At 38.1% G+C, this 22,219-nt stretch overlaps 1 protein-coding gene across 1 annotated transcript in view; it reads right to left on the bottom strand.

Annotated features, from left to right (window-relative positions):
* Positions 1-6,568: 6,568 nt before the first annotated feature.
* LOC150090926 (uncharacterized) overlaps positions 6,569-22,219 on the bottom strand; it is a 153,170-nt gene continuing 137,519 nt past the window's right edge. The window contains exon 10 of the mRNA XM_090380689.1: positions 6,569-7,121. Coding sequence (XP_090236815.1) covers positions 6,981-7,121 — 141 coding nt within the window. The 3' untranslated portion in view covers positions 6,569-6,980. The remainder of the gene's footprint in view (positions 7,122-22,219) is intronic.

Below are 22,219 nucleotides of genomic sequence, written 5' to 3'. Positions count from 1 at the left end.
AGCATTTGCGAACCAGTTCCCGAGGCAGTAGGATGGATGAGTATTCAAACGTTGAACTGGCTGACATGCACCTCGCGTATGGAGCTGTGGACTGTAACGGGCGTGCCGCTCTGCGCTTGTACCAGGAACGTTTCCCTCACAGGCGTGCTCATCATACAATTTTCGCACGTGTGCACAGGTTACGTGAGACTGGTTGTTTCATGAGAGGTACCATGAATCAAGAGCGAACGACGAGGACGCCAGACAATGAGGAGAATGTCCTACGTCTTGCAGAAGGAATCAGAGTACGAGTGAGTACTCGAGCGATAGGCCAACAATTGGGTATTTCCCAATCCACTGTATGGAGGATACTGTCAACAAACCAAATGAGTTCACACCATCTGCAACGCATCCAATCATTGGAGCCTGAGGATTATCCACTCCGGAGGACTTTTGCTACTTGGTTTCTTCAACAGAAACTGTTCGCAAATGCTGACTTCCAGCGGGATCGCTGTTCAGCGACCTCCCGTTCAACGTCCTCTACCGCATGACGAAGGCATTTCGGACCCTGCAATGCTATGTGATTCCGATTCGTCTTTGTGCCCCCTACAAGTTTGTCGCACTCGTAGTGAATCACCCTGTATATTTTTTGAATTCTTGCAGCTGTGGCTTATTTCGTCCTTGCCATCTGTCATCAGTATTTGTTTCAACTGTTAATCCAAGAAAAAACACAGCTTAACTCAGAAACTGGTGATGATTGCTTTTTTTCTGCATAGAAAAAATCTATAAAATTAATTGTGGTATGAATATATTTTAATTAAAATTTTTTTTAGTATATATAATAAAATATCAAATAATGTTGATGATTTTTGCATTATTATTAATGCATAAAAAAATTTAAGAAATTTTTTGCAGGTTGTGGGTAAACAGTGCATGTTGGTTCAGTTGCAGTGGTTCTAATACAACGGGCCTGCACAGAACTCTACTGCAATGTTTACCTCCAGCTTCATGAGTAGCTAAGAATTAGCAATGTAAGTAATAGTCTGGATAGCATCGCTTCTTGTTAAATGGATTTTGATTGGTTCCCTATGATTGATTTGAAGGTTAACATCAATCTTACTCTACACCATTGTTGGCAATGGTGCATACAACTGGTGCATATGAAGAATAAAAAAAAAAAAAAAAAAAAACGATGTGCCACAGATCATGTCAATAATAAAATCACACGAAACTGCCTTTATTTTAAAAAAATACTTATTTTAAACTATTTTATTCTAGCTCAAGTTCCCTAGTTTCAAGTTATTTTATTTTGTGCATTATCTTTATATTTTTATTGCTTTTTGTATCGTTTACCATTCCTGACTTATTAATTTAATTTCTACTTATTTTGCGTATTTTTTTTTAGAAAAAGTCCAGTTGATTGTTTCAAATAATTTATTATTGGTTCTAGTACATTTGTAGTCTATGTACAGCCTCAAGCAGAAGAGTTGTTTTATTTCCACTTGGTCTGCTTAGCAGTTTCTAAAAATTCCTGTTTTGGGTTTCAGCAGGAAATGTTTTAAGAGCTATTATATAAATGAATAAGTTGAAGATTGTACTATATGAAAACTAAGTTCAATCTAAATCAGTGCAATGAGAACAGTTTTCAGTATAAACGATACATTTTTATTTTTCGAGAATTCTTGTTGGTGCAACTGTTCACATGTGCTATTTCCTATATTATCGAAGATTTTTTTTCAAATCCATTGTTGTTGTAGGGTTTTGGAGTATCAGCGACCTAAGGCCATATTGCTTCATATATACTGTCTGTAAATTGTGTTCTGTGGTTGATTTGCTTGCTGGACAAAAAAGCTGAGTTTCAGGAGGAAACCATGCTACCCTCACCTGAGACCGACCAACTCAGCTAAGTTGTGAAAAAAGCCCATAAAAATTCTTCCTGTCATCAGACTCAGATCTTTTCCACCTAGTGTGGGGAGGACGGCGATTATACCAACTGTGCTATCCATGAAGGTTTCAAACTCATTACTTCTGTGCAAGTATGCATTCATCGGCTGAAAAAGCCAGAATATTTCATTAGTGAAATATACCTCAGTGAAAGAGGCTTTTAAGAATTCCCTCAGTCACTGACAGGAAGACCCAGATCTCTCCAAATGAAAGATTATTGGCAAACTCACTAGACCGTCACAAAGGCAAACACTGCACTTTTTTTTTTTGTTGTGTTGTTGTTTTGGTTTTTAGGAGCATTAGCAACTAAGGCCATATTGCTCCGGGAATATGCGGTGGTCATTCCATAACCTTTCCATATCCTCCATATTTGGTGGTGACGGGCTCGAACCCCGGTCTAATCAAGTAGCGTGTGCTACGCACTGCTGCTCCTTCCCACCTGGCTACGGAGGCGCCAGTTGTGTTGGTATGGCACTGAGAAATACATTGTTAAAATTAATTATATCACTGCACAGTCTATTGGGCAATCTAAAATGTCAATATCCATTGTGGTATCAGTTGCCATTACATTGGACATGTTCACAGATTGACATGCAGATTAACATAGAAATTACTATGTTCTCCAGCAAATACATGCCTAGAACATATAAATTGAGCCGTGCAACTATTTTCTTAATATACTTGATTACAAGACATCTCATTTGCGAGCTACAGAAGAGGCAACACAATTGTTGGTTATCAAAGCAAAGCATCTGCCATCTTGAATGGATTTGTCCGACTCTACCAATTGCAGACTCATCAAGAGATTGATGTTATATCATTCTTCTTTCTTACTGATTCCCTTTTACTTCTGACTCTTGTTTTCTCTCTCTCTCTCTCAGGGTAAATCAGAAATTTTTTTTTTGGCTGGTGCAGCAAAAGACTCTGGCTTCTTTGCACCACATGGCTAATAATAATAGTAGTAGGACAGCAATACCACGTTGTACACGACAACACATCTGTATTTTGCACACATTGCAAAATACAGACCCAAAATAGTCTGTATTTTGTCAGTCATCAAGTTATGCAATTGGTTCTGGAAAGTCGAGCCTATCATAAACATTGTCAGGGTTGTAGACCATCAGTAATCCAGAAGCAAGATCACCTCTCTGCCTGTCTCTCTATGCCCATTGTAATTGGTGCTTGAATGCTGACCAACTACTTGGATATTTGCAGTGTGTGTTGATTCAAAGAACAAAATACACTTACAGATATGGATGTTATTCAAAGCCTATGGTGGGTCCCTGAGTGCAGGAAAACACAGGGCAAGAATAGTGTGAGCATGTGAACATCATAATTAGACTGAAAAAAAAAAAAAACAACAACATTGAGTGCTCTGAGTCTGGGTACGGCACTATGATTTTTGTCAGCTTTTAGTATGGCTTTAAAGAAAAAAGTAGAATTGCCAGAGAGTCATTTCAAAGTGGTTTCAAGAAGCCTACTCCATCTGTAAACAGGGTTCTTCCCCTCTCTGGCACTTCCGTAGCCAGGTGGGAAGGAGCAGCAGAGCGTAGCACATGCTTCTTGATTAGACCGGGGTTCGAGCCCATCACCACCAAATACGGAGGATGCAAAAAGGTCAGGGAATGACCACCGCATATCCCGGAGCAATATGGCCTTAGTTGCTAATGCTCCTAAAATCCAAATAACAAACAAATCTTCCCCTCTGCAGGTACTGTAAACAAAGGGTTTGTTCTAATGAACGGCAATGTTCAACCACAGAGCCCAGCTCATTTTGTTCAAAGGATATCATCTGTATGGAATATTATATGCTCCCCATTGAGCATGTTATAGTTTGTCCAAACTGCCCAGTAAGACTGTCAGCTGGAAATAGCACTCACACAAAAGTGAGTGAGTCCTACAATACAAGAATAGAGTACTTTGCTCCTGATGTGTCAGGTTAATAAATTCATAGTTCATTCCGAAGTCTCTCTGAACATTTTTGAAACATTGAGCAGAACTTGGCTTCAATTACATCACCAGGTATGGATGTCATCAGATTTAATCATTTACACATGCCATGATCAAATAATTGTTTTGATCAATGTAGTCACTTCCTGGCTACTTTATCATAACCATAAGCTAATAGTGCCTGGACTGCCATTAGCCCAAATTGCTACTCCAAAAAATGACTGTATGTAGGAACCAATGCCTTATGATTTTCCTATATTAAATGTAGAGGCTAAATGTTTCTTTGGCAATTTCACTTGATAATTTGCTCCAAACATAGAGATGTTTGGAGCAAATTATCAAAAACACTTCATTTCAGCAGCAGTTTTGTTTGCATAAGTTTCTGGAGATTTTTTCATTCATTATACTTGAATACCACTAGTCTGACAAGTGCAGCAGTCTCCTCTACTGAGAACCTGATAAATGTGGCACCAACAACCATACCTTTTAAGAATTCCATTCCCCATTGCAGGTTAAACATGTCTGACCAGCAGTTGGGTCACACAGCTTTATGGCACTTTCCCACACACATCACACCATGACTTCAATTTACATATTTGTGCATATACTGTTAACTCAAACTTACTCTAGAAATAAATTACCCAAAGTGTAATTTTTGTCTCCCCCCCACTGCCACAGAAGTGGTATTCCCCCTCCCTAGTACCAGGAGTACAAATCACATAATGGTTTAGTCATTGTCCATGGCAGTGGCAGAATTTACTCTTCTGAAAGTGCTATATTATCCATAGTGATATCCCTGCTTTGTAAGAAGTGGTTCACATACTGTGATAGTGAGTTTTTCAGAAAACTTCAGTACATAGGTTTGGATTGGATGGTGTGCACTTAAAACTAGCCAGTGTATGGGATCTAACCATTTTTGGACCGTTTATCTTGTTGAGTCATTTGTGGGCACTCCATAATCTAGTCATGATCAGATAAGTGCTGAGTAGTCAATGTAAGTTACATCAGTCTGTTTCCCATGTCTGTGAAAATAGGACCTTTAGGATATTCAAGGCGATTAAGCTACAGTCAACATTCATCTAAGCATGGCTAGCCAATGAATTTCTTTCACGAGCAGGTATCTTTTCAATTGAGATTTATAACAATTGCTTAATACTGATATGTCACCAAAAAGAAAATTTGTTGTGCCATCATTAAAAGACTAAACAGCAATAACTCAGGCCTTGAAAATGGTGAATTGGGACTTGTTTTGGGTGAGAAATATGGAGTTGGCACCTCGTCTTGAACATAAAGAAAATAGTGAAGGTATTATAAAATTCTCTAATCATTTGATGAACGATGGCAATTTAGCACAATTTATGAGAAAAGCTTGAAATGAAGAAATTGAAGAGGCTGTCTACATGTAGTTTATTCAAAAACGATCTTCTGGACAGCCAATATCTGGTCCTTTATTGTGAAAAGTGATATTTTTAATACAAAATTAAATATAAACCCGAAATTCAGAGCAAGTTCTGATTGGCTCAGAAAGTTTAAGGTGCAACATGGTAGAGAACTTGAAATTCACGGAGATAAGCTTTCTGCCGAAATATCCTCAGAAAACACAACATTAGTGTTATTTGTAGAGGAAGGATACAAAACAAGCAAAGCATGTATAACCATTATAGTTGTACCAAATCAGCTAGCAGATACCAATTTCTGTTGTTTCTTATTGGGAAGTCAAAAAAATCCTAGGTGCTTCAAAAATGAAAGAAGTCTCCCAGGCATGTATGATTATCAGAAAAAAGCATGGATGAGTGGCAAAATTTTCAAAAAACATTTATTCCAGAAGTGAAATATCAAAAATCATTTGGTAAATGAAAACTACTATTATTACTCAATAATGCATCTTCACATCCATTGATAGAATCCTAAAACCAGATTGACAAAATGATCAGTTAAATTTCTTCAACCAAATGTTATGTTTAATACAACTGATGGATCGATGTGTAATGAAAACACTAAAATGTCCTCGGAAACAATTCCTTCAACAACTCTTATTAGCTGATGATAATGATGAGGAATCTGTTTTAAATTTCTTTAAAAAATCAATTTAAAGAACCGTTGCTACATGTTAGCAGATGGTTGGAATTCTATACATGTGATGATATAATCTTCAAAAATCTGTTGGGAAATTCTGATGTCACAGAAAACATTAAAACAAATTTCAATTTGTAGAGAATGCAACGAAGAAGATATCAGTGCATGATTTTGATAATCCCAGATTCCGGATTTTGAATGATGAAATAATTGAGTCCTTGTTGAACATGAAAGCAGAGGAATAGGGCCAAGATGAGGAAGATGTAGTGTTTCACATTCTGAAGCTTTTCAATGTTTAGAGGTTGCTATGAAGTAGTTTGAGAGACAGGAAGAACTCGGGCACAAGGCAACTTTTGTTTAAAAGGTGTTTGTGATTTGGCAGCTAAGAAAAAGATAGCAACTTTTAAACAAATGTCAATGACTTTTTTCAAGAAACAATTTTATTTTATGTACATATGTATGTATTACTATTACATTTAAAATAATTTTTTTCTTTGTTTTATTATATGAATTTTTCATTATCCAAACATCTTACATCCTCATTTATTCTTAATAATCGAGTTTATACTGTTCACTGCCGACCGGGCTAGCCGAGTGGGTAAAGTACCTGCCTGGCAACCCAAAGGTCGCGGGTTCGATTCCCGCCTTGGGCTTGGATCAAAGTACTGCAAAAACCTTGGGAGGTGCAATATGGCCACAGAAGCCGATGCGCCAACAACTACCAAATCAAAATCAAACTTATACTGTTCATGAGAAATTAGCCATGCATTTTACTTCCCTGTGAAATGGGAATTCGAATTCTCCTCCCCACGAAGTATTTCAGTCAATGCATTTATAATAAACAGCTTATCAATAAAAGAAACAAAAACTAGATAGAATATTTATAATGGATGTGATAATTTTGTTAAAATAATACTCATGTAAAGGTATGTTCCTTTATATGAGTATCATTTTTACATGAAAATTTTATATAATCGAACAAAGAAAAGAAATTGTTCAGATAAAATGTTTTTTTAATTAAATCAAAATAGTCAAACATCTGTGTCATCGGATTCTGAAGGAACTTCATAATCCTCTTCACTACTGCTCTCATCACCTAGTCCAATTTCCTTTAAAATATCATCTATGTGCTGAAAATGATCCTGGTCCACTTGGCCCAATTTTTGTGCAGTCTGAAATAAGACTTCATTCTATGTAAAATAATTTTAAGAAGTGCATATTAAATAATTAATATAACGAAAGTTTTTAAAACTTTCATTATATTAATAATGATAGTCTATAAAAGCAAACCAGATATATATCTGATGATCTTTGAAGGGCATTTCGGAAGTTTTGTTTACAGCAGTGTTGACATGTCATGGTTTCAGTGAATGAACTCTAGTTATATGTGCACTGGTATCAACTGTCTACTGTATAAAATGGTGCAGGGAAGTATGTGTTCCTACAATTCTATTATAGATTGTGAAAAACTTCATTGTCAGTGTGATATATGAACTGTGTCCTAAAACTTCACACAAGTGTTGTAACCTGTTGAAGGAAGGGACCAATACCCCTCCTTCATTCAAGAGGTTAAAACCCTTGCACAGAGTTTTAATTGCTGTCCAAGTATTTCTATGCATGAAGCTCACTTTATCATGATCCACAGCTGAGGAGTGGATGGACAATGAACAAGATCATTTCTTTTTACTGCAAATTAGAAATAAAAATTTTTTGTTGTTCCCAATTTCCTAACTTAACCAAACAGCAGCAAAGGCATTCCACGTTTTCCATTATAACAAAGTTTGCTGTAAATTTCCTACAATTTGTAGTGTGGCATAGGCAGTTAATACTCATTAATTAACATTAATTTTATTAATAGCTTTCACAAATCAAGACTGACAGCTGAGTGTCTCCCATTTTAGCTGTTAATTTAATTATATGAATTCTTGCTAAAATTTTAGGGGAAACATGCCAACTCTTGGGCGACATCAGTAGCATTCCCTGACAGCAGAACACAGAAATGTTGGGACTCAATTCCTTCAGGAAACTTGGGATCCTGGACCCTTATTGTGATAAAGAGTTCCATGTTTTTATTGTTATTTTTGTTTGATATTAAAGTGCATTAACAAAAGTATTGATTCTTGGCAAAGTGTATTATATTGCTATTGCTCTTGTTTTTAACTGATGACTTTGAAACAAGAGCAGTGGTGAGCCTTTTACTGCTATTTTTATTGCTAAGGGAAAACTTGGCTTCACTAACCTTTATTTTTCAGATTGAGTTCAGTTTTTTTTTTTTTTTTGCCTGATATTAAAGTGTATTATTTTGGCAAGTTTCAAGATTGTTTCAAAAGCCACTCAGGGAACTTTTTTCCCTCTTACAAGTCCTGGCAGAGTATGTAAAGTGAATTACATTTTTTTTTCCTTCCCTTTTTTGATTTATAAATCCATGCCCAGCTGCCAAATGTGATTAGGAAAGCCAATGACAAGAGAGCTACATCAGTCTATGTACCATACAACCAGTCACATTGAGAGAGTCAGAGAAAAGGAAAAAAAGAAAGGTCAAGGGAAGTAAGAATGTCTACTAAACTGACAAAAATAAGTATCAGGTAAGTTTTAGTCAGATAATTAAGCAGGAAGAATCCACTTATAAGGAGTCTAGAACACTCCACGAGAGTACAAGAAGTGGTAGAGTCCAGGTAAAAGATCAAATAGGAAGTATACATACATTAAGAGTCCAGATATAAAATGTTGAAAATCATCAATTATCAAGGTAAACAGAACAATGCTCAGCCTGGAAGAAGATTCAATATAAAGTATTAAGCATTTCCAAAATTATGAGGAACAGTACCAGAAAGGTGTCTTTCCTTCTCATAAATGCACTTTTAGCAAAAATCTGGAAAGCAGAAAAGATAACTTTATCCTGAATGAGGGCATATTCCAGGTCAGGAGGAAACTGTGTGTGACCAAAAAAACAAAAAGTCACATAGCTGGAATGTTTTAAAAAAAATTCTATAATTTTTTAAGGAAACTTCTGCATATTGTTATTTAAACAATAAAAAAAAATGTTCTCGTTTATACTCTGGCAAGACCACCAGGTCAATGGAGTTTACAATAAATTATCAATATAAACATTAATCGTATTTAGTAGTCACAGGCTTGAACCCCGGTCCACTCAAAGAGCATGTGCTACTGCACTCACGCTCCTGACCACTCAGCTACACCAGGTCTGATTTTTTTTTTTTTTTTTTGTATACAAAGAAAAGTAACAGAATTTAACATGAACAGTCAAGTATGAGGAAGCTTTCCATTTAGTGGTAGTTTCAGTGATCCATTTTTCCCGGGATTTGTAAAAAATTTAAGTAGCAAATGTCCTCTGTCATTCACTGCAACAAAAGAACATTTATTGATGCAATTAAGTGTTCTTCTGTCACTCTGCTTTCCTTATGTGGTGAAATAGTTGTTGGCTCGAGTGCATTCACGGGGGGGGGGGGATGACTTTGGGCTCTGCCAAAAATAACAATAAACACCAACAGTACACAGTGCTACACCAAAAATTTGTACAATTTCACATGAACTCGAGGTTCAAATTCACAAGTGAATTAATCACATGAACTTGAGGTTCAAATTCACAAGTGAATTTGAACCCAAGTTCATGTGAAATTTGGGTTCTTGTTTATACTCCGGCATGACCACCAGGTCAGTGGAGTTTACAATAAATCAATCAATACAAATGTTAATCGTATTTAGCAGTCACAGGTTTGAACCCTGGTCCACTCAAAGTGTGTGTGCTACTGCACTCGCACTCCTGACCAGCTATGTCAAGCCTCAAATTCACAAGTGAATTTGAACCCAAACTTTTTCAAAGGGGATCACACTAGATCTGACAGTTGCCTAACATTTTTTTTTTTATTTCTGGAAAAAAAAAAAGTCTTTGGGTTTTTGAATCTTTTTGGGGTATAGCAATGTTTGCCTTTTAGTAATGGAATGCATTAATAAACATTTTATTTTTTAATAAAAATTGAAATTTAAAAAATGTTTTTACATGTTATTTTCAATTAAACAAAACTTACTACAGGATTGCTGGAGTATTCCAATGCAGTAGTTGATATAAAATCCAAACATCATACACATTATCTTTGTTCAATTTCAGTAACAGAGAAAGAGACTTTTTGCTCTCACTCAAGATAGTGCTAAGTACAGATGCTAAGGAAAGGAATTATGTTCAACTTACAGACAAGTACAGCTATCAGTGGTTTTGGCTAAGCTGTACAGCATCAACTAGATTTAAAAATCTAAGATGATTTAATAAATCTAGTTGTACAGCATCAACTAACTTAGATTTAAAAATCTAAGACACTCACTGGCTGTTTTGAAGCTTACTGGCTTCTGATCAGCTGGCAGGTGGTCACGATTAGCAAATGCATTCTGAAATGTGAATAATGTATTTTGTCTAAGTGCATATCTAAGCAGTGTATGAAAGTAAACCTACCATTTTAAAAATATAACAATTGTTATGTTTTCCGTTAACTCCTACACTGGGCTAGTGTGTTTGCCCTATACAGTTCAATACTATAAAATTGCAGAGGTATTTCAACACAGTAGTTGAAATAAAATCAAACTTCAAAAATTCAAAAAATTTCAAACGTAATGGTTGTTACGCTTTTAAAATGGAAATTTTACTTCCATACATCACTCAGCTGTTCACTTTGATAAAATACATTATTCACAGTTCAGCATAAATTTGTTAATAGAGACCCCCTGTGAGTGAGGTGATGAAATGCCAATAAACATGAAAGTAACTGTTCTGGAAGCATCCAAAGTTTTAAACGTTTAGTAGATTCATGCTCAATTTACATGTTATAGTGATGTTATACAATTGAAAATGATATCAGAAACTTATGTAGAACTGTAGACAACAGTATTTATCTCAAAGTTGAATATAAGATCCAGCATGGATACTGAGTATTTGGTGCTCAATCCTCAGTAAGAGCAGAAAGTCTCTCCAAAATCAAATAATATCTACATACATGAATACACATATTGCTGTTTATATACTATGTATATAAATAATAATTTTATAAATATATTAAATACTATTAATTGTTTCCAAAATTTCGAGAATTGCACACACATGCATATATTTCTGTTTATATATTATACATGTGAAAAAAAAAAAAAAAAAAAAATATATATATATAAACACACACACTGGTGTTCAAAGAAAGTGCATCACCTAGGAATTTCACATTTCTAACCCTTTTTTACGATGGTATGTTACATTAATGACTAGCATCACAAATAGAAATATAAACAAAAGATATTTATTAATAGTTAAGGCAAAGCTAAGTAATATTTGACGGGTGCTCTCAAAATATTCCAAAAATCAGCATTTGAAACCTTTATACAACAGTTTTGGTAAACATGACAATTATGGCTGAAATGTTATCAGAAGCCCTCAATTTGCTTCAGTTTATCATTTTAAATAGAAAACAAAATGAAAAGTTCACCAGGTGCAAACTAATATTTAGTTGAACTGCCTCTGGCCCTGATGACAGCAGCACATCGGCGAGGCATTGACAAGATCAATTTCTGAAGATAATCAACTGATGGTTCGTGGTTCCAAACATGAATTATGGCTTCCTGAAGTTCACGAAGGGCCTTTGGTTTTTTTCTGGCAACTGCAGATTCCACACGACACCAAGTTCTCTATAGGATTCAGGTCTGGGCTCTTTCCTAGCCAGCTAAGAGTTGTAATGGACTGCCTCTTCCAACCATTTTTTCACTTGTAACAAATGTAAACACATTACTGTCAAACCTCTAATGCGGAAATGAAGCTAAAGTAACTACAGAAGTGCCTACTTAACACTTTTTGCCCCCTGACGACAAGAAGCAGAGCTGTCTTGAAAGATGCAGTTACTTGGCAGGTTGAAATGGTCTCTAATGGTTGGTAGCAATTTGCCTTCCAATATAGGAGGGATTCTATTGGCATTTACAGAGCCTTTTATAAACTGCAGGTGACCTACTCTGCGATACCAAATGCACCCCCATACCATTTGGCTGGTAGGGAATTTCACTGTAGACACCATACAGTCTGGATGGTATTCTTCACCAGGTCTATGGCGAATCGTTTGTCTCCCTTCAGAGCCATGCAGGTTGAATTTTTTCTCATCAGAGAAAATAACTGACTTTCACTGCTCAGGGGTCCATTTCACATGCTCCTCACACCAAATTAATCAGGCCTTTTTCATTTTTTGTGTGAGGAATGGCTTCTTAGGATGATGGGCTGTTACTGTCTGACTGTTACTGCACTTGCTACCACTCCTGTATGTTCTTCCCATTCCCTTTTCAGCTCAGACGAAGAAGCTTTATGGTTTTTAAGGCACAAGCACTTCAAAATGCAGTCGGTTCTGTTTTGGCGTAGAGACTTATTTGCGCCTGGTTCCTTTTTTCCTATCAGCAGAACCAGTATTCTTGAGTTTGGAAAGAAATCTACTCACTGTTGACTGATTACAAGATACTTTATAAGTAATATGATGGGAAGAACATTCTGCCTCACGTACAGCAATAATAGCACTCTTTCTTTGTGGTGTCAACTGCACGTAACTTGCCATCCTGACTGACACAAGCAAGGAATGACCACAATTCTTGCAGAGCATGCTTATATGGCTGTTTTTTTTTTTTTTTTTTTGGTTTTTAGGAGCATTAGCAACTAAGGCCATATTGTTCCGGGATATGCGGTGGTGATGGGCTCGAACCCCGGTCTAATCAAGAAGTGTGTGCTACGCACTGCTGCTCCTTTCCACCTAGCTATGGAGGTGTCGCTTATATAGCTGAAAGTCCATTTTTGACGTAATATTGCTGATACAATACTACATCATCATCTATGCATGTCAATATTATCTGACGCAATCTGTAAGAAATATTGCCATATACTTACATTATTCAGACGATAATTACAATTTTAAGGGGTGATGCACTTTCTTTGAACACCAGTGCACGCACACAATATAATACAATACATAATTTTTAAGGAAATTTAAGTATATATAGCCCGACAGTAAAACTGCTGTGCTGTGCCAACTCTCACCTAATATTTTGAACTACTGCTGTAAGACATAATTCCGAAAAAGGTGTGGAATACCCTTGATCTGCCCATCGGGTATGGACACATAGAAAGTAGTTGACCAGCTCTGCTTCTCGATATGTAGTAGTGGTAGTAGAGGTATGTGATACAAGAAAGCAAGCTTATGTAGCATCATTTCACTCCATAGCTGAGTTAGTTGGTCTCAGGCGTAGATAGCAAAAAGGTTTCCCCCAGAATCTGGGGTTTTTTGTCCAGCAAAACAGAAAAATTGACCATAGAACGCATGCAATTAACAGACATAAGACACACAGCACGGCAGATGAATTTAATTATTCAGGTGGCCTAAAAATAATAGTTTTTTTTTTTTTTTTTATGTAGCATCAGCCAAAAAAAAAAAAAAAATCATTTCACACATTCATTCCCTCTAAACGTTTGTTCAGTTCCTCCTTGCATTTATTTATGCTATCAACTTCCACAACGACAGATGAAAGTCTGTCCCACCAATTAACTACCCGCTGGCTAAGGCAAATTTCCAAACATTCATTCTATAACTGTCTTTTTCAATTTGAATTTATGCTCCCTGAGGCTCGAAATCTGAAGAGTAGCAAGATCTTAATCCCATCAGAATTAAGCCTGCTCAACCCATTCAAGGCCTTATATTCCTCCTTTGGTCCTTGAGGTTGTCACAGACAACCTCAAGAACCAAATTCTGTAAGATATGCCAAACAAGCTGTACTTGCTACCTGGGAATCTAAAACGCTGATGGAACTGATATTCGGGCGACACTAGTGGACCCAATTTTGGCAAAGTCCGGACGGTCTGTGACAGCCAACAGCTCATTCCCTTGCACCTTCACGATGGTGGAACTGTTAGTAATCCTGGGTATAACCTCCATGCACAAGCACATGGTGGGTGACCACCCAGGTGTGAACCAACGTAAGCAGTGGTCAAGGTGTGACGGCCACACCACATGGAGGAATGCTGCCCCTCTGTGTTACCAGGCAGCACTAAGTGGTAGATGACTCTCATCAACAGGTGCAATAACACCACTTTGCTTATTCGAGGCTTGAAGTGGTGGAACCCATGTTTCGTCTCCAGAGTCAAGTTCCGGTCAACCCTTCCCTATCTCTTCCATCATACAATATGATTGATGACTTTTGAGGTTATGACGAACATCGTGATGAGATCCAATCTTCCTTACATTTCGAGGGTACAGCTCTAAAATGGTGTTCGCAGGCTGGCCTCTAGTTAGTACACCGGACTGAACCTATTGGTAACTCTCTAGAGGCTTCCGGATCAGCTAGTGCATAATCTTGCTATCTCTACTCTGCCAGATAGTGACTGGAGGGAGTCCGAGTAGTGTGTATGCGGGGTGCATTGTTGAGGCCACGTTATGTCAAGAATCTGGGTATATTCTTACCATGTGTATGCCATATCCAAAAATTTCATTACTTCATACAGCATGTCCCTCTCACTTTTTCTTACTATTGAATACACCATGAATTGTCAAACTATTAGAGTAAGCTTACCTGCAAAAAGATCTAAACCTCCCAAACACTTCCTAATTCATTTCACAAATATATGTGGTCTCAATTCTAATCTCAACGATGTACATTTCCACTTACAGTCTGCCAAACCCTATTTGCTTTTTCTGACAGAATCTCAGTTAATGGTTGATTCAACTACTGCTCATTCCAGTTGCCCAAATTATTCACTGTATGATTCCTTTCGCCTCAAAGGTGGTACTTGTGCATATGTCCGTTTTGATATTCCCTGTCAGAGATTTGGTAATTTGGAATCTCCTATTTTCGATCTTCTCTGGCTCAAAATCTCTCTAACCCATTGTGTCAAATTCATCTACCGCTCTCCCAACTCTGAGGTAATTTTCCTTGGTGATTTTAATGTTCACAACTCCAGCTGGCTTCCGTTTTCTAGTTACACTGACCCGGTTGGTCGAGATGCTGAGGCTTTTTCAATTACTAATGACCTTGCACAGATTGTACATTTACCTACAAGAATACCGGAGAATCCTAACCATACAGCCAACACGGTTGATCTTTTTCTCACAAACAACCCTTCTAAGTACACGGTCGAAGTGAGAGGTCCTTTAGGCACCGCAGATCAAAACTGGGTGATTGTCTCTTCTCCAATGGAGCCTCTATCTCATGGCTATTCCCAACCTTGTATTGTTTGGCATTACAAGAATGCAAAATGGGATGACTTGCGAGATTTCTTTTAATCTTTTCCTTGGTCGGATTACTGTTTCAAAACTTCTGATGTCAACGTTTGCTCAGATCGTGTCAGTGAAATTATTCTTGCAGAAATGGAATCCTTTATCCCACACTCCACTTTAAAATCTCGTCCTTTATCTAAACCTTGGTTTTCCAATAAATGTGCTAAGGCTGTTCAAGAGAAGAACGTTACATATCATAATTGGCTTGTTTCTAATTCTTCAGTTTCATTTTCTGCCTACACCAAAGCTCGCAACAATTGTAAAGCAGTTATTAATCAGTCCAAACCAGATTTTGAACAGGCTAAGAGTAGAAAACTTGCTTGTTGCCCTAATGGTAGCCGGGCATTCTGGTCTTTGCTAAAGCTACTGGCCGCAACCTTTGCCCATCTCTGCCCTCACCTCTGTCCAAACCAGATGGTTCTGTTGTCACTTCAGCCAAGGATAAAGCTGATCTTCTAACATCCCATTTTTCTTCCAACTCATCTATTAATGATCTTGGTAAAACACTTCCCATCATTCCCAACACGCTCCATTCAATGCCTCCTGTTGACTTCGGTCAAAAGGATGTCAGAAGGATTTTGAAGAATCTTGATGCTAAGAAAGCTCCGGGTCCCGATGGTATTTTCCCACCTGTGCTCCTGAACTTACTCCTTTTCTTTGCCAACTTTTTTCACTTTCTTATTCCAAAGGTGGTTTTCCTTCTGCTTGGAAATTTGCTCATATCCAGCCAGTTCCTAAAAAGGGTAACAAATTGCTCCCATCCAATTATCGTTCCATTGCAATTACTTCTACTCTTTCTAAAGTAATGGAGAAATCAATTAACTGCCAAGACTTAAATTACTTAGAAACCTTCTGTCTGATCAACGATCGCCAGTATGGATTCTGTCAGTGTCGATCCACTGGTGATATTCTGGCTTATGTTATCCATTTATGGACTAATTCAATGGAAAAGTTTGGTGAAACACAAGTAGTTGCTCTTGACATCTCAAAGGCTTTTGATCGTGTTTGGCATAAAGGTCTTCTAAACAAGCTTCCATCTTATGATTTGCCAACTGTTTTTTGTAATTGGCTATCCAGTTTTCTCTCTGACCACTCACTGAGGGTGATGGTAGATGGCACTGCTCCGTCTTCTAACTTCTCCACTAATGCCGGTGTCCCCCAAGGTTCAGTTCGTTTCCCCACTCTTTTCCTCTTGTATATTAATGACCTTCTTCCATTGACTGGAAATCCTATCCATAGTTTTGCTGATCACAGCACATTGCATTCCACTTTCCATTTTCAGAAACCTTGCCCTACTCAATCAGCTTCAACTTCTCGAAAATCTGCTACCAATTCCTTAAATGCTGATCTTCAGGTAATTCTCCAGTGGGGCAAAGACAACTTAGTTGATTTAAATGCTTCTAAAACTCAGTCTTATGTTATATCTCGCAAAAATCATTCTTGTGCTCCTATGCTTATCTTTCGTGACACTCCGATTTCTAGGCAAAATGATATATCTCTTTTGGGGATTACCCTGACTTCTAATCTCTCTTGGCACAAGCACATTACAAATATTGCTTCCTCTGCATCTAAAAAACTTGGTTTTCTTTTTTGCTCTCGGCGTTACTTTTCTTTCAAATGGCTATTCACTTTGTACAAATTGCAAATTCTCTCTACCATGGAATATTGTTCCCACAACTGGGGTGGTGTCCCCAAAACCTCTCTCAAGCTTCTTAATTCCATTCAGAAGAGGGCAGTTAGGTTAATTAATGATTCGTCTCTAACAGTCTTTCCACTCGCTGTCTCACAGACGTACTGTTTCTGCTGATTACCTCTTCTACAGATATTTCCATGGGCGCTGTTCTTCTGAATTGGCTTCTATAATGTCCGTTCTCTCTTTCAAAACAGTCCAAACACGTGCCGCCACCAGCCAACATCCATTTTCTGTCCAACTTCAAACTCACAGAACCAAATTTTCATCTTCCTCGTTTATTCATTCAACTGCTGTTTTCTGGAACAACCTTCCTTCATACGTATTTCCTGAAAATTACAGTCTACAGATGTTCAAGTCCAATGTCAACAAATATCTTCTTTCGTCTTCTCAACCTAAGCACGGTACCAAGTACTATAGGTTCTAATACCTCTCGTGTTTGGGGTTTACACAAAAAAAAAAAAAAAAAAAAATTAGATCACACACTCGCAAGTGCCCACTCTACAGAAGCTACAATCTGCAGAACTTGAGGCTTTCTTGGTAAGAGAGAGAGAGAGAGAGAGAGAACCCCTTCGTTCCCCTCACCAATCTTGTTGCCCCAAAAAAAAAACCACTTCCACTTCACCCCTCTGTTCGTTCAAAATACCTGTCCCTTAAACTTATTTAGGCTATCAACTTCCACGACAACGGATGGAAGTCTGTTCCACCAACCAACCACTCGCTAGCTAAAGGCAAATTTCCGCACGTCTATCCTACATCTGTCTTTCCTCAATTTGAATTTATGCCCTCTCAGGGGCATAATATCATTGACAAAATTCCTGTATATCATTGACAAAACCCCATGACCTGCTCTTGCAGCCTGTCTGCATTGTTCAGAAAACTTCATATCTGACTGCAAAATTACTCCCAGGTCTTTTTCATTTTCTACCACCTTAAGTGTAGTACCACATGCAGTAATTTGCATTTGTCAATGTTAAACTTCAGTTGATACTTCTCTGCCAATTTGCACAACGTATCTAGATCCAGTTGGAGTAGCATACTGTCTTTACTGTTGTTAACAACCCTGCCAACCATTGTATCATCTGCAAACTTGGACATTAATCACGATATACCTTCATCAATATCATTGATGAATAAACAAAACAACAATGGGTCCAGCACCGAACCCTGGGAAACTCCACTAATAACATTAGCATAGCATCAGCAAGGGCACATGATGCAAGAAAGCAAGCTTATATTGCATCAGCCAACCCCCCCCCCCCTTCTCATTTCACCCATTCACTTGCTCCAAAAAGCTTGTCTAGTTTTACCTTGAATCTGTTTAAGCTATCAACTCCTACAACAACAGATGGAAGTTTGTTCCAGCAATCAACCATCCGCTGGCTAAAGGCAAACTTCCGCACATCTATCGTACAACTGTCTTTCATCGATTTGAATTTATGCCCTCTCAGGCGATTATTCTGAGCAAGAGGAAGAATCCTATCAGCACTAAGCATGATCAAACCATTCAAGGCTTTATACACCTCTATCAGATCACCCCGCAGGTGCCTAGTCTCCAGACGCTGTAATTTGCAAAACTTAAGTCTTTCTTCGTAAGAGCAACCCTTTGTTCCATTCATTAATCTTGTTGCCCTTCTCTGTACTTGTTCCAACAGCTCTACATCCTTCTTAAAATGATGCTTCCAGACCTGTATACAGTACTCAAGATGTGGCCTGACCATTGCCTTCTACAAGGGATAATCACCTCCTTATCCTTTCTAGAAAAATTCCTGTATATCATTGACAAGACACCATGAGTTACTTTTGCAGACTGTCTGCACTGCTCAAAAAACTTCATATCTTACTGCACAATTACCCCCCCCCCCCCGGTCCTTTTCACTCTGTACAACTGTCAGTGTAGTACCACACAGTTGATACGTTACTCTAGGGTTACTGCTTCCCATATGCAGTACTTTACAATTGTCAACGTTAAACTTCAGTTGCCACCTCTCAGTCCATCCGCTCAAATTTTCTATATCTTGTTGTAGCAGCGTACTGTCATTAGTGTCATTAACAACCCTGCCGACCTTCGTAACGTCTGCAAACTTGGAAATGAAGCCTGATATACCATCATCAATATCACTGATGAATACAGAAAACAACAATGAACCCAACACCGAACCCTGGGGGACTCCAGTAATAACATTAGACCACGAAGAGCAGTGTCCATTGATTACCACTCTGTCTTCTCCCACTCAACCATCCCTTTATCCATTGTAGTAACTTGCCCTTAATGCCATATAGCACCAATCTGTACAGCAGTCTTCCATGTGGAACGGTATCAAAAGCCTTTTTAAGATCCAAATATATGATATCAGAATTATTCTTTGCATCCAGTTCCTTTGTGACTACATCATAGTATCCAATTAAATTGATCACACAAGACTTCACTTTAACAAACCCATGCTGTGTCCAAGCTATAGCTGAAGTCTTGTCTAGATGATCCTGCAATGCTTTATTAACCAATGCCTCCATTAATTTTTCTGGAACTAACAGGTCTGTAATTACCTGTGTCTCCCTGATCCTACTTTGTGGATTGGGGTCACATTTGCACATTTCCAGTCCATGGGTAGTGCCTGATTCCAAGGACGCTCTCATAATTATGGCTAAGGGTTTGCTTACTTCCTTTGCTGCCTCCTTTAATATAAACTGGATAGATTCTATCCACCACAGGTGCCTTTCTTATGTTTATCTTCAAAAATTTTTCTCCTCCAGTTTACTCTCATTTATTACAAGATTATCCAGTTACTGTCAGAGTTTAATACACCTCTGGCATTCTCCTTCCTGAATAACTCCTCAAGTGTGATTGTAGATGAAAATATTCATTTAGTTTGTTAGCTACCAGAGCAGGATCATCAACAGTTGAACCATCGATATCCCCTTTATCCCCTTCCTTCTAGAGTTTATATAAGTAAAGAACTATTTGCTGTTTTTCTTTGCATCCTTTGCCAAAGATTTCTCATAATCTGCCTTTCCCTCCCTAACCTCCTTTGTGACTTGGTTACAGAACAGCTTATATCTATCATAGGCTTCTGTGTCACCTGTTAATTTATATGTATCCCATGCATTTTTCTTCTCTGCCACTTGTCTAATTAGTTCAGCTGACATCCATTTATACCTAAATCTTGAACAATATTTCTTAGTTGGGATGAAAAGCCTAGTAGCTTCCAAGATTTATTCTTTGAATGTTTCCCATTTTGAATTTGCTGTTGGCAACATCATCAGTTGGCCACTGTATAGAATTTAAATACTTTTTCAGACCACCGTAGTCACCTTTACGAAAGCAAAAATCCTTCCCTTTACCCCTGATGGTAGTTACCTCTTTGAGTAAATCCCACTTCAGCACACTGTGTTCACTGCCACCTAGTGGTTCCTTTATCTGCAGATTCTTATTGCATGAAGAATCACTACTGATAATCAGCTCAAGAGTATTACTAAAATAGTTGCATCCTGAACATGCTGCTGTAAAAAACAATCATCCAATAAATCCACAAAAGCCTTGCTAGTGTGTGAGTGACCAGCCCACAAATTCCAGTCAATTTCTGGGAAATTAAAATCCCACATTATAAGAGACTCTGATTTACTGGCCTACTCTATTTCTCTGCACAATTGCTCATTATAATTATCAGATTCATTAAGCCTATTAACACACCTACTCTCATTTTTCCTTCCCCAGTTTGTCCACATCTTTAAAGTACAGAGATAAAATTAACAATAAAACATGCCTCCAAAACCTACAGCTCTTTTCATTGTTAGTGTTTGCTTTTCTAATGTCATATACAAAGGGTACTAGGAAAGTTTTGCAATACAGCTTTGTTTATTTAATTTTTTCCAAGTAATTTCCTCTACATTCAATACACCTCTCCTTCCTCCGAAACCAATCTTTAAACCAGTTCTGCCAAGTTTCACTAGGGAGTAAAGCACACTCGTTGTCCCAAGCCCGTAGAAGGTCCTCATCACTGGTAAACCGCCTCCCTTTTAGCTTCATTTTCACATGCGGGAACAGTGCAAAGTCGCAGGGAGCAAGGTCTGGATTGTAGGGAGGGTGCTCGAGAAGTTTCACTCCTGTCGTGGTCAAATATTCGGTGCAGGCTTTGGCGCGGTGAGCTGGAGCATTTTCGTGATGGAGGTACCAGGTGTCCATTCTTGACTTTGGCCGCAGGTTCTTCATAGATCCAATGACTTTAGGCAGGCATTGTTCAGTATACCACTTAGCTGTGACTGTCTTCTGCGTGTCCAAAACGACACGTTCCACAATTCCACTCGATTTGAAAAATACAGCTATCATTTTCTTCTTTACAGATCGGGATTTTCTGACAATTACGGGTGTGTCGTCATCATCAAAGACCCAAACTTTGTTTTGAGCCTTGGTCGGCAGATCGTAATAGTACAGCCAAGTCTGGTCACCTGTCACAATGTTGTTCACATACCGAGATTGTCCCTTATCAAACTTTTTTAACATCTCCCGGCCCAAGTCACACGTCGTGTCATCTGCTCTTCAGTCAGTTGATGCGGCACCCAGAGAGAACAAAGTTTCTTCACGTGCAAATGATCTTGCAGAATTGAACGAATTGCTGGTGCATTTAGGCCCAAAGTATCCTCAATCTGTTGGTAGGTCACTCGCCTGTTTTCGTCAAGCATTTTCCTCACAGCAGTAACGTTTTCCTCCGTAACTGACGTTCGTGGCCTTCCCGGCCTCTCAGAATCCTCCAGAGTGAAATTTCCCCTTTGGAATTCTCTATACCACCTGAATATCGTTGTACGATGTGGACAATCATCATCTAGTGCAAGAGTCATTTCTTCTAAGCACTGGTCTATGGTTAAACCACGCACGAAATTATACCGCAAAACTGTCCTTATCTCATTTCGTGACCACGATGCCATCGCAAGCACTTTACACTCTCACTACTAATGAATAACTGAGCCCATCGACTTGGCACGGCGGCTACTATGCACGTATGAACATGTCTCAACATGCAGCAACAAGCAGCCTCCTGTGATTCATTGTTGCGTCATATTGCAAAACTTTCCTAGTACCCTTTGTACCATGGATAAGCCAATATTAAATTGATTTGTGATAACACTGATTTTTGGAAATTTTATACAGAACTTTGGCACTGTGCAAAAACTTTGGGACCAACTGATGGTGCTACCAACAGCAAATTCAAAATGGGAAGCATTCAAGGAACTAATCTTGGTTTTTTTTTTTTTTTTTTTTTTTGGTTGGTTTTTAGGAGCATTAGCA

The sequence above is a fragment of the Mastigoproctus giganteus genome, chromosome 1, assembly GCF_048544385.1.
Source record: "Mastigoproctus giganteus isolate SK-2022 chromosome 1, ASM4854438v1, whole genome shotgun sequence".
Classification (NCBI taxonomy): domain Eukaryota; kingdom Metazoa; phylum Arthropoda; class Arachnida; order Uropygi; family Thelyphonidae; genus Mastigoproctus; species Mastigoproctus giganteus.
This window is presented reverse-complemented; position numbering and strand designations above follow the sequence as displayed.